This window comes from Pteropus medius, unplaced genomic scaffold (assembly GCF_902729225.1).
Source record: "Pteropus medius unplaced genomic scaffold, Ma_sr-lr_union100, whole genome shotgun sequence".
Taxonomy (NCBI): domain Eukaryota; kingdom Metazoa; phylum Chordata; class Mammalia; order Chiroptera; family Pteropodidae; genus Pteropus; species Pteropus medius.
In genome coordinates, this window is record NW_024347790.1 from 2056179 (window position 1) to 2072938 (window position 16760).

Genomic DNA, 16760 nt, shown 5'->3' on the forward strand with positions numbered 1-16760 from the left:
TCAACCTCAGCTTAAGACTCGTCAACCATTTGCATCCTGCACATGAGCCATGCATTGGAAGCTCCCCACCCCAGTCAAGAGTCAACAGCCTAGTAGTTCATTCAATAGGGAGCCTTTGGAACTCAGAGTGAGGGGTTTCACTTTTGGCTTCTGGAGGCAATGACTATTGTTCCGACGGTCATGCAGGAAAGATGGTGCCACACAAAAGCATGAAAAATTCTTTCTAAAGCGAAGAACTGGCCGTAACATAGCTAGTGAATACCTCAAGCAAATGTGGATTTTAAAACGAGCCTGGGACAAGAAGATCTTGTCTCAAAGACCTGAAGCCAAGGAGGCATTTAGGAGACAGGCTAGTGCTGGTGCCCCTTTGAGAATGTCTACAAGGGGTAGGAGTGGAGTGAGGCACAGCCTGCCCTGGATGTGCGGCCTAGGCACCGGCTCCATCTGCAGGATGTGCTAGTAGGCTGGTCCCTGAGAAATCAAGGAATACAAAACTTTTATCTGAAACAAAAAGTCTGGGCCGAGCTGCTGGGGTTGCTGACATGCATTGTAAGGTTATTTGAAAGAAAAACAGTGCCAGCAAATCTAAGCTCTGGAAACATTCATTTCAACACTTTAAATATTTGTTTCATTTTCTTTAACATCTTAATAAAAGTTTCATTAAAAAAAAAATCCAGTCATCTATTTTGAGATAAATTAATATGCCCTGGGGAGCTAAATGGGCTTGTGACAGTGAGAGGGTCTGCCTGAGAGCCTGCAGGTGCTACCAGAGGACACTGTCTGTCATTCTGTTTCTTTTCTTCTGTCTTCAACTCTGAAGGCAGCCAGCCTCTGGACCTCTAGTTAGGTGGGATATGACATGTCCTTCCTGTTTAAGCCACCTGGAATCAGGTTCTCAGCCACTTGCCGGCCAAAATGCCTTTCTCTGCCCTGCTCACCTGGGGAACTCCTTCTCAGCGTTGAGACCCTGCTCTTGTGCAGCATAGATTCTCTGCCTACCTTCTTAGCACCCCGCACTTCTGTCTGGCAACCATGCTCTTAGGGATGTGTCTATCTCTGTTGGCCAGATGGCAACCTTAAGAGAAGGAAATAAGTCTTATCTGGTTTTTTTTTTTTTCCAGAACTGGTGGAGTCTCTGAAACAGCAATTGAAAGGGGAATGGATGAATGGATGAATGAATGAATGATTTTAGAGATAGAGACTCTGTGAAAGCAGAAATGCTGAAGCATAAGTATGAGTCGAGAAATAAGAAGTCAAGGCTAATAAAGGACAGCATGGAAGTGGGGAGTTAGGAGACAGCAAAATGGGAGAAATTTGAGGTTGTGATTATAAAAAACTGATATACGATCAAATTAGGGCTTTCGGAAATTTCACTAGATGAGAAAGAAAAAAGTGCGTATACTTGTATAAATGCTTTTAACACTAAGCCATAGAAATGAGATAGGTGTTCCTGCCATTTTGACATTTGTTACCTTATTTTGCAGCTATTGATTTGCCTGACTCCTGTCTTAACAGCAAGCAACTCAAAGGCAAAATTAGTGCTTTGTTCTCTGTGGTGTGCCCAGGACCTCCCGGCACACGTTAGCCCCCCATTACGGTTTGCTGAACTGGGGACTGAAGGAAGGAAAACTGTAAAGCTTCAAAGTCAGGCTTCATGCTAATTACTGAAAGCACAGACAAAATAACCTGCTGAACATTTCATTTGAAATTGTTTGTTCCTTGTTATATCAAATTTCTTTTCTTCTCCGTTAACATCCTCTACCTTAACAATAATATGTAAGTCATTGGCTCTTATCTCAGATTTAGAAAGTAAGCATTAAGTGCAAAATCATATGTTTCATACTTAGATTAACTAACAATATCTTTTAGACATTACGTTATCTGCAAATACATAAAAAAGATTTTTTTTCACCCAAAAGCATTATAAAGCTAGAATTGTGGAGGAAAAAATATAAACCATTCTTGTCCATGTCTTTAATACAGCTCGGTGTTTTATGAATACGAACAATATTATCTGTATACTTTCCACTTGTCATTAGAGTCACAGAGTCGTGAGATAAATGTATCCCTTTGTTTTCTTCTGCTCCCATTTTAATGGTATCATTATTTATGTTACAAATATTCTATATTTTTTCCTGTAATGCTTAAAGTTCTGTATAAATAGTCATTTTTTCCACTACAGTGCTAGAAGCATAAAAGCTCTTATTACCCTCATTTTGCAAATAGGAAAACAGAACATAAAGCAGAACAGAACATTAGTTCCTTGCCATGTGGGAAATCCACTGAGGGTTCTAGAAGATGGACTAGGGGGACAGTGGAAAGGAAGCTGCTTCCTCTTGCTGAGTTCACTTCAAAAAAATTCTTCTGGGCCTTTTGTCTCAAACCTGAGTAATAAGCAGTTCATTCTTCAAGGGGAAAAATTTATCTTGACCCCTACCCCCTGGCGTGGTCTTAAATTATTTCCATTCATCTCTAAAATGATGAGTAGGACACAAAGATATTGGCAATACCAAACAAAGATTAAGTGATAAGAAAATATGAAGGCTCGTGTATCATAAGCCTCTCCCCTGATTTTGATTTTATTGATTCATCGTTTATTTAATAAGCATTTATTAAGTGCCCTGTATGCACCAGGCATAATTCTAGGCACTACCCATAATAGATAAAAGAAAATAAATATACAGCTCCTGCTGTCAAGGTCCTCACAGTCTAGTGCCGGGGTCCCCAACCCCTGGGCCGAGGACCAGTACCAGTCTGAGGCCTGTTAGGAGCCGAGCCACACAGCAGGAGGTGAGCAGCGGGTGAGTAAGTGTGTTTGCAGCTGCTCCCCAGCACTAGCATCACTGCCTCAGCGCCACCTCAGATCATCAAGCATTAGATTCTAGTCGGAACTCTGGTCCCTGGTGCCTCAAAGGTTGGGGACCACTGCCCTAGCGGAGAGTCGGACACAAGCAAACAGGCACAGTTTAGTGCTTTAATTGAAGAAAACACCAAGTGCCAGGGAACTCCAGGAGAGGGCATCATCCTGGAAGTGGGTGTCCGGATAGTGTCAGAGAAGGGGACAGAGAAAGGATTGTCTAAAGTGTGGAGGTGGGGGAGGGAGGAAGCATGTGGCCCAGCTGCTCCTGGTAGCTATTTCATATCCACAAAGGAAACCACTCATGGGACGAAGCCAGCATTGTGGATGGCTGAGCGGAGAGATGTTAGAACGTAGATGCTCCGTGGCTTCGATGAATTGCTGAATCCATCGATCCTGAAGCCATGCTACCTCAGGGCTTGTTTTTAAGTAAGATAATCCATTTCCATATCGTCTAAATTTAAGTAAGGTTTTCTGTTTCTTGCCGCCAAAAGCATCCTAAGTGATACATGGGGAAGGTTTAGGGGGGAAAATAGTTCATTTTTGAACATGTTGAATTTGAAATGGCTGTCATACCACTTAGAGATTTCCCAGGGATAGTTGGGTCTGGATCTCCCTTGTTAAAACAGTTTGTAATTATTTTTAAGCAGTTCAGTTAAGCACTTTGAGTATCTATACTCTATGGACAGTGCACTTGAAGTGGCTCCATGACATCCGCAAGGACCCAGGTGCTTCTTGCCTTCCTGCTCTGCAATCTCTAGATTGATTGTTCGCTTTTATTTACTTAGACTCAGAGGATGACTACAGAGGTGCCAAGCATCCCATCTTCACCCAACAATGTCCTAAGGCCAAATTCAAGCAAATTTTTCCTTATGTTCCTTCTAGAGAACAAAGAAAGTTTTGGAGTCAATGCTCACGAGTGGCTAGCTGGTATTCGAGGGACCTTAATCAAGAATTTACATTCATACGTGGCTACAGCAAATATTTCCAATGAGGTTAACTAAATCTGAACCAGAGGATTCACTACTTAGTGTAAGAGATTTTGGAAACAATTTTTTACTCTCGAAATGCATGGTATTCAAGTACATGACTGACCGGCATTTTTGCCTTTGCAAAATGAAGCATAAGAATGTGGCAACTTCAGAAGTCCAGCTCCTTTAAAGTAGCATCCTGTATCTTGAACTCCATTTGGTCCTGGACCCACATTAAGACTCTTTCATCTCTCTGACTAGAAAACTTACTGGTTTTGCCATTAGAATATTGTCACATTCCTATATATCATTTTATTTGTGCAAAGGGATCCTGTGTAAAAGGACAGAAGTTGGGAAACTTCTCTGGCATACAGAATCAGGAAATATGCTGCTTTTTGTACCTGCCTGCCAAAAAATATTTGTAACTGTGGCAGAATTCACGTGAGATTTTCTTTATTGCAACATATCACCGGGGAGCAAGTTGGGTGGACAGACATGTAGCCCCTACCTTCCTCTAATTATTGGAGGCTACCAGTGTTTACTGGACTGTTTTGTATGGGTCAGTTCAACTCAAGTCAGCTTGCAACACCAGTACACCAAGGTACTTCTCCCTGCAGAGACTCGAGTATTACGCATCCAGGTCAGTTGAGTCCTGGCAGAAACTCAGTCAAAAGGACTGTCCTTCCTGCAGACAGGCATCCTGGAATCCTTGTAAAGGGCTTAGGAATGAGAGCCTTCTGGGAGAGCCAGCACCTCACTAAGTACCAGAGTCTATTCAATGGGTCTCCTTTCTCCACCACTGCTTCAAGTGTATCTCTCCTGAAACACCCAGCTCCGTCAAAAAGAACACAGTTATTCCTGGTTATATTCACCAGTGTCCCCATTCAAGAGCTTCCTTAGACAGTATCTCACCCTTTATTTGGCCTCTGTGTACATGGTTTTCTCATACCCATCACTCAGGAACGTGGCCAGAACTTCCTGATGGCCAGCACCTTCCCAGCTTTCGTGTCTCCTTCTTTCCCCCTCGAGTCAGTATACCAGAAAGCAGATGACTGAGAGTGATATTTTTTCCTGGCTTTATTGAGAAATGATTAACACATAAAAATTGTATATATTTCAGGTGTTCAACATGATGTTTTGATATATGTATACATTGTGAAATGATTATAATTTACAAATTAATATGTCCATCCTGTCACATAATTACCTCTTTCGTGTGTGTGTGTGTGTGTGTGTGTGTGTGTGTGTTCAAAACACTTGAGATCTCTCTTAGCCAATTTCAGGTATCTTTGGGCATACGGCATGTTGTTATTAACTCTAGTCACCATGCTGTACATTAGGTCTCCAGAACTTACTCATCTTATAACTTGTACCCTTTGACCAACATCGGCCCCTTTCCCTCACCACCCAACCCCTAGCAACAACTCTGTCACTATGAGTTCAGCTTTTTTAAATTCCACATATAAGTGAGATCATGCAGTATTTGTCTTTCTGTGTCTGGATTATTTCACTTAGCATGATATCCTCCAGGTTTATCCATGTTGTCACAAATAACAAAAAAGGATTTACTTCTTTTTTAAGGCTGAATAATATTCCTCTGTGTGTGTGTGTGTGTGTGTGTGTGTGTGACATTTTCTTTATCCATCCATCTGTTGACAGACAGGATTTAGGTTGTTTCTGTATCTTCACCACTGTGAATTATGCCACTGTGATCATGGGAGGGCAAATATTTCTTCAAGGTAGTGATTTTATTTTCCTTTGGGTAAATACTCAGAAGTAGGATTGCTGGATCATATGGTAGTTATATTTTTAATTTTTCAGGGAACTGCCATACCGTTTTCCATAGTGTCTGCACCAATTTACATTCTCACCAACAGAGCACAAGGGTTCCCTTTTTTCCATATCCTTATCGTTTTGATATCTTTTGGCTTTTTGATAACAGTCATCTTAACAGGTGTGACGTCATAGCTCATTGTGGTTGTGATTTACGTTTCCTTGATGATTACTAATATTGAGCATCTTTTCATGTATCTATTGGCTGTTTATATGTCTTCTTTGGAGAAATGTTTATACAGGAACTTTGTCCATATTTTAATTGGGTTATTTGTTTTTATGTTTCAAGTTGGATGAATTCCTTATATATCTTAGATATTAACCTCTTATCAGATACATGGTTAGCAAATATTTTCTTCCAATGTGTAGGTTGCCTTTTAATTTTATTGCTTGTTTTCTTTGCCGTACAGAAGTTTTTTAGTTTTATATAGTCTCACTTGTCTATTTTTGCTTTCGTTACCTGTGCTCTTGATGTCAAATCTAAAATCTCATTGCCAAGGCCAATGTCAAGGAAATTTTCCCCTATGCTTTCTTCTAAGAGATTGAAGCTTTCAGGCCTTATATTTAAGTCTTTAACCCATTTTGAGTTGATTTTTGTGTACAGCATAAGATAAGGGTCCAAATGCATTCTTTTCCATGTAGATAACCAGTTTTCCCAACATCATTTCTTTATTAAAGAGACTGTCTTTCCACCATTGCATATTCTTGGTGCATTTGGCAAAGATTACTTGACCGTATATGAGTGATTTTTTAAAAAACAGATAACTTTGAATTAACTCTAATTACAAGTATACATATATCACATTTGAATTCTTCATATGACTACACATTGTATTAAATGAAAAGTAAATTTAAAGTCAGTGTATTATTTGCAAATTACAGTATATTAATTACTATTAGTAATAAATAATATGAAACATCTTTTTGAGATTTGATATTTTAAGTCACAGAAACTGACTCTCCTCATGCAGGTGGCCCATTTGAGGGGAAGTTTCCTTTCTTTTTTTCTATGGACAACCAAATAGTGTTTGGGTTCTAATAATTGCCTGAGTTGTTATTTTCCTCTTAACTGAACGTGGGACACTCGCCCACACATCAGCTTTCCACAACAAAAACTTACTTTCCATAGCAGTTTTTCTGCCCCTTATAGAGACTCCTTCTTCTTCTGATTGCCTCAGATTTCCAAACTGTCACCTCCCCCGGTGTGGAATACAAAAGCAAGTGTGTAAACTTCATATTGGAAAAAATGGTAACTAGATGAGTGTTATTTTCTTTGGAAAGGAGAAAATGTGAGTGCAAAACCTAAGGCAGTTTGGATAAGTTTAACACATGTCCTTAGCTGGGGAAAAAAAACAAAAAACAAAAAAAACCTCTAACTTCCCATGAGTGATAGAGCACATTCATTCTACTAGCCCTTGTGGTTCCTAGGGCATACGGAATTTTAAAGTTTCTAGCATCCCCAGTGAATGGAATATTGGAATTTGTTTTTTAACTGGTGTACAACTGCATCTTACATAACCCAGAGGATGGAAATTCCAGTTTCACAGATGCAAGTGAATGGAATCTCCTTGCTGGTTCTTTGGTTAGACACCCCAGTCCATTGCGTATATACAAAGTAAACCCTCCTCTTTTATTAAAGAGGGCAAAGGATCCACTAGGTCATGGGCAGATTGCCACATTCTCTCTGAGCTAGAAATAGATGCTGCTCAGAAATGGATCGACCTCTTCCTTTTGGACCTTTCTCCCTCCAACATATCAGCACCTTCTTAGAATATATTTATCATTTTTATCTGAATTGTACATGCAGGAGTAACCTCACTTGAAAATGTGCTTTAAAATTGGATGAAATTATACAACAAACTTTTATTTCTTAGTTTGGAACACATGTGCTCCTCAGCTCTGTATTGTCTGATAGTTTCACATTTTTGCCATTCTCTGCAGTCTTTTGTGGACGGTCTCCACTAGTCAAAGCTGTGCAATGTCAATGTTCATGGTTTTATGAGGACTATTTATTTCATTCTAAGAGAAGCCAAGAAGCTGTCTTCTTCTTTTCCAGTCGGGATGCAACCGAATATCTGGATTGGAAAATTCCTGTCTGAGTACACTGGATATATCATGTACTATCATGCCACTGTGTTTAAAATCTTTTGAAAAAAAGAAACCTTGCAAAAAAAAATTATCAGGACTTAGAATGCTAAGGAGCATGAGAAGGAACTAGAATACTAACATTTGATTGCATGGATTTATGAGTTGCTTTCTATTAAAAAAAACTATGTCAAGCCATCTGTCTAGCAGAGAGCTTCCTTAATAGAGTATTTGTTTTTATAGATAGTCTAGAATTCTGTTCTCTTCTATTAGGGCCTATAGGAAAAGGAAGGGAAGATTTCATTCTAAAAAAAATTCAGGAAAACTGCTTTGTACTAGAAAGTGGAAATGCAACCCAGCAGAGTTGCCCCCTAAAAATCCTCAAATAAGGGGGATGCAGACTTAGAGTGAGATGACGAGTGACAGATGTTTACTCATGAGTTATATTATGCTTCTAAGCAGCACTGCCCTCTACTCCCAGGGTTTTACTTCCAGACAACTATAAGACATTGAAAATAAAAATCAATTTGTTGAATAGGATCAGTTGCTTGTAGAGGTGAACACCCCCAGGAGCTTTTCTGTTAATAGGTGTCCAGGAGTCTAACACCAAATTCCAAGTAATATGGCCTTGATGAATTTTCAAGAGAGCATGGCTGGAATCTGATCCTAACCAAGGAAGCTGAAACCCAATTAATTAAGCTACCTCAGATTTTAACAAAGACTGCCAAGAAAAGAGGAAGGATGAGCATGGAGCCTAGAAAACGAGAGCAGAGTAAGCAGCTGTTTAGTTATTGATAGCATGAGTTCTGCACTGCCCAAGGAAGTCATGCTTTGACCTGTTGACTTGAGCTTCTGAGTCTGCTGGAAGGGTTACCCACAGAGTGGAAATGAATCAGATGCTTAAGTCCTAGTTTCCCCATAAGTAATAGCAGGAGGAGGTGAGTTCAGAGAGGTAATGGGAGATACTTTGTATAGGACCCATGAGCTACTGTAAAGACTTGACTTTTACTGGGACAATTGCAGAGACATTGGAGGGTTTTGAGCAGAGGATTGATTGGAATTATCAGGAACTAACATAAAAAGGATTAAAAGGATCAAATGAGCTAATCCATGTAAGGCACTTAACACCATGCCTAGTCTATTAGTAGTGCTTTAAAAGTGATGATTGTAATCACCATATTTCTGTAGCTCTTCTTCACCAAGACAGAATCATAAAGAAAGAGAAAATATAAATAGACCTCTAAAACTAGTAAGAAGATTGAATCATTAACCCAAAACCTCCCAACAAAGAAAAGCCTTGAGCCAGATGGCTTCACTGGTGAATTCTACCAAATGTGGTAGACCAGTCTTTCCCAAACTCTTCCTAAAAATTGAGGAGGAGATATCACTTCCTAACTCATTCTATGAAGCCAGAATTACCCTGACACCCAAGTCAGACAAATACAGTATGAGAAAACTAGAGACCAGTATCCCTGATGACTATTGATGTAAAAATCCTCAACGAAATATTAGCAAACAGAATTACACCATATACAGAAAGGATTACACCATGACCAAGTGGGATATATTCCTGGAATGCAAGGATTGTTCAAAATTAAAAAAAAAAAAAATGCACTATAACATACCACATTAACAGCATGAAGGGAAAAAAATATCAATTGATACAGAAAAAGCATTAACAAAATTTAACATGCTTTCATAATTGAAAAAAAAAAAACACTCAACAAACTAGGAATTGAAGGAAACTACTTCAACATATAAAGGCCATATATGAAAAACCCACATCATACTCAATGGTGAAAGACTGAAACTTAATTTCTAAAGTCAGGAACAAAGGATGTTCATTTTTGCCACTTCTATTCAACACAGTTTTGTTGAATAGTATTGTAAGTTCCAGCCAGAGCTATTGGACAAAAAAAAAAAATCCAAATTAGAAAGGAAAAAATAAAATTATCTCTGCTCACGGATGATATGATCTTATATATATAAGCCATAAAGAGTCTACAAACATATACACAAAAGTGATTAGAACTAATAAATTCAGTAAAATTGCAAAGTCCATGCACACAAATCAGTTGCATTTCTATGTACTAACAATGAACAATCTGAAAAGGAAATTAAGAAAATTTTATTTACAATAGTATCAAAAAGAATAAAATACTTAGGGATAAACTTAACCTAAGAGGGGAAAGACTTGTACTGCAAATTACAAAACATTGCTGAAAGAAATTAAGGAAGACACAAATAAATAGGACAAACCATGTTCATGGATTAGAAGATTGAGTATTGTTAAGAAGTCAATATTACCCAAAGCGAACTATAGTTTCAATGCAATCCCTATCAAAATCCCTGTTTTTTTTTTCCAGAAATAGAAAAACCCATCCCAAAATTCATGTGGAATTTTTAGGGTCCCCAAATAACCAAAACAATCTTGAAAAAGAACAAAGTTAGAGGTCTCACTGATTTCAAAATCTACTGCAAACCTACAGTAATCAAAATGTGGTACTGGATTAAGACAGACATATAGGCCAATGGAACAGAATAGAGGGCCCAGAAATAAATTCTAACATGTATAGTCAAATGATTTTTTATAAGGTGCCAAAACCCTTCAGTGGAGGAAGGATAGTCTTTTAAACACATGGTATTGGGAAAATTGGATATTCACATGCAAAAGAATGCATTTGGAGCCTTACCTTACACCATTACAGAAATTAGCTCAAAATGGATCAAGGACCTAAATGTAAGAGCTAAGATTATAAAAGTCTTAGAAGGATACATACAGAAAAATCTTCATGATATTATATTTGGCAATGATTTCTTTAATATGAGACTAAGAGCACATGCAACAAAAGAAAAAAATAGATAAATGAGATTTTGTCAAAATTAAAATTTTGTACATCAAAGGACAATATCACAGAAGTGAAAAGTATTTTCCCACAAAAATGGGAGAAAATATTTACAAATCATATATCTGACAAGGAGTTCATATCCAGAATACACAAAGAAATCCTTTAATTCAATAACAAAAAATTTAAAAACCAATAAAAATGGGCAAAGGCCTAGAATAGACACTTCTTCAAAAAAATATCACAAATGACCAATAAGCACATGAAAAGATGCTCAACATCACTAATCGTTAGGGAAGTGCAAATCAAAATCAAGCAAGATACCACTTCATACCCATTAGGATATTTATTATCAAAACAAAAACTGCAGAAAGCAACAGGTGGAAGCATGGATCTGGAGAAATTGGAGCCCTGTATATTGCCATTGGGAATATCAAGTGGTACAACCAGTGTAGAAAACAGTATGTCAGTTCCTTGAAAAATCGGAGATGGAATTATCTTATGATCCAGCAATTTCACTTCTGGGTATATACTCAAAAGAATTGAAAACAGGATCTCGAAGAGATATTTGTACACCCATGTTCAAAATAGCATTATTCCCAATTGTCAAAAGGTGGGAATGATCCAGGTGTTTTTCAGTAGATGAACGTGTAAACAAAATGTGGTATATACACCTAATGGAATGTTATTCAGCCCTAAAAAGGAAGGACATTGTGACACATGTTTCAACATGGACAAACCTTGAGGACGTTATGCTAAGTGAAATAAGCGAGACACGAAAGGACAAATACTGTGTGATTCCACTTGCATGAGGTACTTAGGGTCACTAAATTCACAGAGACATAGAATAGAGTGGTGGTTGCCAGAGGATGAAGAGAGGAGAAGGGGGTGTTAGTGTTTTATGGGCACAGAGTTTCAGTTTGAGAAGATGGAAAAAGTTTTGGAGATGGATGGTGACGGTCGCACGATAATGTGAATGTACTTAATGCCACAGAACTGTGTACTTAAACATCATTAAAATGGTAAATTTTATGTTATACATATTTTACACATGTATAAAAATAAAAAATTGTAGCTCCCCCTTCGTCTGAGTCTCCAACCTCCAACAAATTTTTGGCTGTCATTTCTCTTTATGTGTAATTTTCCTGTGCAGAAAAGTCATAGCTTTGCCCTACCCTGACAGTCCTCAAGGCTTACAACTAACAGAGCATTCTGATTTATATATCAGGCTCTTATAAGTGTGGGTATCAAGAGACTATCTCTTAGGGAAAGATAAAACTGTTTCTAGATGCCTGGGACTCAGACACTCAAAAGTAGTGACTGCCTGAGCCTGTGAGGCTTGGTCCAGACCACCATGTGGATTCTAAAATATCCTGGTTACCACTTCTTTGTCTGGAGGCAAAACCAGCCTGCTACAGAAAGCAATGCAATTGTCAACACTACCATGGGCCCTGTTTCCCTTTCTTTTAGTAAATCTAACTTCTAGTTAAAATACCCAGGGATGATTTCCCAAACCACAATTACTTTCTTTTTCTAAGTCAGGCTGACTACTTTGTTGAAGTAAGAACAAGATAAAAACTTACAACTGCTATAGAAAGATTTTCTGAAACTACCAAACTAATCTGAAAATGCTTAGTGTAGGAACTGTGTCTTTCTTACCCTGCCAGCCTTGGTAGGGGGCAGGGAGAGAAGAGAAAACCAGCACTATTCAACCAGGAAGGGTGCAGTGTTGGGTCCTGTGTGAAATCATAAAAGAACAATGTAGAAACCCCTCTCCTCCATATAGCTCAGCCTCCCTGTCTTCCCAAGGCTAAGATGAGACCCTTCTGTGGCGTCCAAAGTTGACCCACAGCCTTCTCGTCCTGCATTGACACTGCCCTTTTACCCAACTGTATCTTCCACTAGAATGTAAGCAATTTCAGGGACTGTGTCTTAATCATCTTTGTTTCCCCAGCGCTCTTGCCGTCCTGGCACAGAGTAAGAACACAGTAACTCTTGGCTCAAAAAATGAACAGCACACTTCTGTATTTCACTGGCTCTACAATCCCACCAATTAGAAGAGCTTTTCCCCTAGGACCAGATGTTGTTTTAAATTTAAATGAATCATCCTTCTGTCTACACACCAGGCAACTAAAGATGGATAGAGAGACTAACTCATCCCCATATCTTAGGTATGGTTATATCCTGAGGCTGAACTCGGAAAAAAAAAAAAAAAAGTATTGTTTGTTGCCTCTACCAAGGCAGATTAAATGATGAGATCAGTGCATCCAAAAGGGAAATATTTTTGCTGCGGGGCAAGATTATAACAGAGGAAGCTCATTCATCATCTAATGAAGGGAAACATGTCATGACAAAATTACTAGGTAATGAAAAATCTGGGCAGTCCTATGGCACTTTTAATCAGAAGATCTCAAAGCAATCCCACACTGTCATCAACAAAGCCTGTCATCACAGGATGCAAAGTGGAAAGTGTATACACCGTGAAACTAAGATAGAAAAAGGTTAAGCAAATTAATAAAAAGCAAATTATTATTATTACGCACACAGATACACTTACATAGAATTTAAATTTGATTGCATGTCAAGTGAGATCACCTATGAATATTTGATTATAAATCCTCAAACACCACACAAATAAAATGAGCGGTAGAAGCATGTTATAATTCAGAAGTCGGACTTTGGAATCAAACAGAACGGGGCTGCAGTCCTGGTTCTACCGCTTCCTCCCTCTGTGACCTTGGACTTTCTGTGTCTTGCCCTTTCTGTCAATGTCCTCATCTGTAAAATGGGAGTCATAATATGCGCCTCACTGTGACCAGGGTTTGATGGGCTACTCCATGTAAAGCACTTAGAAGAATGGCCAGCATGCAGCGGGCATTCTGTACGTGTTAGTTTCTCACACATGAACTAGATTCAATGACCATTTGGCACTTGATTTTGCAGTGTTTCATCACCCTAGAGTCAACTACTGCATCTGTAACCTGATGGGGGTCCCTTCTCCCCTTCCTGCTGTTCCTTTTATAAATGTGCTCAGGCCAGGATTATTACAGTGGCTTCTCAACTGCAGTCTTCCCAACTCTTCTCCGTCCCATGTGACTCTACCTATATGTCGTCCCAGAGTGAACTCCCAAGCATGCGTTTCTCTGCTCAAAATTAATTTCTCACTACAGCATTCAAGACATCCCGCTTTTGGCCTCAATCTGCCTTCCCAGGTATCTCCAATTTAGCCAATCTCATGAACCTATTCCTGTGCTATCTTCCCCTACATCCATGGTTTTGTTTATACAATTTCCTTTTATTTCAACATCCTCTCCTTTATCTCTGCTTCTAAAAATCCTAACCGTCCTTCTAGACCAATCTCAAATTCTACCTCCCCTGCAATGTACCTTTCCAGACCCTCCAGCCTCCTTTGATCCGTCCTATGTGTGTCTCTTTTTGGGACATTTATATTCAGCCTTGCATTATATCTTGTTCTTTCGTAAAGCTTGTTGACCTCTGTAGACTCTCCATGGGTTAGCTCTTGCCAAGTGGATAGTGAATATGGATGTTACCGTGCTATTTAACTGCTTATTTCTGAATACACATATTTACCTTGAGGCCTTATATATGCCCCTAAAACAGAAAGATAAAATCAAATCAACTCTCTGTAGTTGCTACTATACTTTGCAATATAAGGTGGGTCCTGAGTTACTAGAATCTCTATTCAACAGAATGTCTCCCAGTTCATTAAAAACAGTACACCTTAGTTCCTTTAATATGCAACCAATATAAAGTTGGCCTTGATGTCCACTCAGCTAACTATAATACTACTAAGAATATCTTAATCTGGGTATGAGTATAAGCTGAAAAATTGAACAAATGTATTAGGTTTTGTTGGGGGTTCAGTTTAGTATTGCTACAAAAACACATTATAGTTCTTGCTATAACAGAGGGCTTGGTGAAATCCTCTGTCCATTTAATTATTTAATATAAGCTTGTAAAATGTTAAATAAAACTTTTTAAAATTATCTTTTAGGCCTGTCTTCACTGTTTGGCAGTTTTCATTGCTAATGAGGCTTCTTGGATTCAAGTCAGCAAGTCAAACAAAAATGATTTGTTAAACTTGATGAAAAAATTGTTTTTTAAAAAAATCAGAATATCTTAGTAATGGATCCCTGAAGACTTCTCAGTTGTATAATTCTGGTCCTAAGCTACTTGGCCAGAAATATGACCAAAAATTGCTCAGGGAGTATCTTTGGAAAATGTGATTTAAGAAACCCTGCCTCTAGACTGCCTCCCTAAATTGGAATTACCAAGAATTTTGAAATGATTGTGCAGCTCCATTCAATCAGAATAGTCGACAATTAAAATTCAGTAATACCAAAACAAGGAACTGAGATAAATAATTCAAGATGCAGCAGCACCATATTTTTCAAATAACTTCATTCTCCTGCTTTTAAGTCTCAGAAAACAATCACAGAAACTTCTATATTATGAGCAGTTGTATCAGTCAGTTCCTCTTTTACTGCTATGCATACAGTGATCGTCATGCCCAAATTTTCCCATATTGCTTTGATATCATGTGATTCATTTAATGTAGACACGATTTCTTAAATTCTATAACCCAACTTTTCATAGTGTAGATTTTCATATAAATAAATTCGTGGACCAATTAAAAAAAAAGATTATGTTACTCCTTATCTTTTATTGAGACATCGTTGGCTCTGAAGCACCATGGGCAGTTAATTAAAGGCCAACATTGGTCATTACTAAGGCCCCAGTGCATATTGTCATTGTCTTCTTCCACATCCTTTGAGAACTTTATGAGAATTTAAAAGGCTTTACACACTTCCTCAACGTCTTATGCACTTACGATGTTAAACAAGTCTGTCCCCTGAAGGCATCCAGCACATGGCCAGCACTCTGCTGCAACACCATCCCTTCTGCAACAGCATCGGGAGTACTCACCGTTGGCAGCTCAATAATTGATGCTCTGGGGATAGGAGTCTCAAAAGCAACCGCTTCACAGTCCAATTCAGCATCCAGGGACCCAGGCCCATCCTCAGAGGTCCCAGTAGGCTGGACAGCAGTGTGGTTCCTTGAATTCCGATTGGCACTGCCATTTCTCTCCGAATGGGTGCTGGAATCTTGCCTTTTTTCTAAAGTTCCTTCTCCTCTTGAGTGACTTGGGTGTCGGCCCGCTTTGGCCACGGGCTGATCGTAGATGGTGGAATGAGCCTCGGCTGTACTGGGCTGGTCGAAGGGAGCAGTCTCCCTCGTATTCCCAAAACAGGCCAGCAGGGCTGAGCACGGGAACGGGTGCATCGTTCTACATGGAAATTTCAGTCTTTTGGCGAGCCTTGCTTTCCACGTTGACATGACCTGCAGTGAAACATGGCAAAGCTCAAAGGAGAAAGAAAAGTTTCCAGGGGTTCAGATCACCTTCAGTTTCCTTATAGTAAAACTTTATTTCCTTGCTTGAAGAGACTTTCTAGTGGTTGCCCCTAAATAGATCAGAAGATGGCAAGGCCACCCTCCATGAGAGTCACTCAGCCACTAATTCCCCCTTCGGAAGCGTTCATGCCGGGTGATTTCACGCTCTTCCTTCCTTGATGTTGTCAGTGGCTAAAGAAAGCTGTCTGTGAGGCATATGGTTGGCTTGGGTTACAGTCCCCAGGCAGGGCAGACGCTTTAGTGTAAGGTGGTGCCACGTCAATAGACAGTTGCTTCAGGTTACCTTGGAGGCATAAAGATAATGTAGCCTGATAGCATCCCCCATAATAGCGTCAGCCTGTGTATCAATAACATCATAACAGTAGCATAACCATCTTCAGTTACTCCTTTCAAATATTTATTCCCCCAAACAAAACAAACACCACCCAGATATCCATCACAAATGAAGACCCCAAGAGGGTCCTCGACCTTGACATCTGTTTCATTATTAAAATTAGAGGTAGACTCGAATCTTTTGTCTGGAGAGATCTAAGTTGGGGTTTGATACCATAGGGACATTTCTGGAGCTCTCCTGGCTCCAGACAAGCTTCCTGGCTTCAGTATCCATATTGTCCCTGCTGGTGACTATAAATGTGTCTTTGTTAATTCGGTTTTTTGCTATTCATGCTAAGTCCTTGATTCATTTTCAATGACACCAAAAAACAAAATGAACAAAAAAAAGAGCCAAAATGAACA

At 39.1% G+C, this 16760-nt stretch overlaps 1 protein-coding gene across 1 annotated transcript in view; it reads right to left on the reverse strand.

Moving 5' to 3' along the window:
• Positions 1-15950, reverse strand: part of FAM107B (family with sequence similarity 107 member B) — a 186497-nt gene extending 170547 nt beyond the window's left edge. Inside the window, exon 1 of the mRNA XM_039877423.1 lies at positions 15540-15950. Coding sequence (XP_039733357.1) covers positions 15540-15950 — 411 coding nt within the window. The remainder of the gene's footprint in view (positions 1-15539) is intronic.
• Positions 15951-16760: the final 810 nt, after the last annotated feature.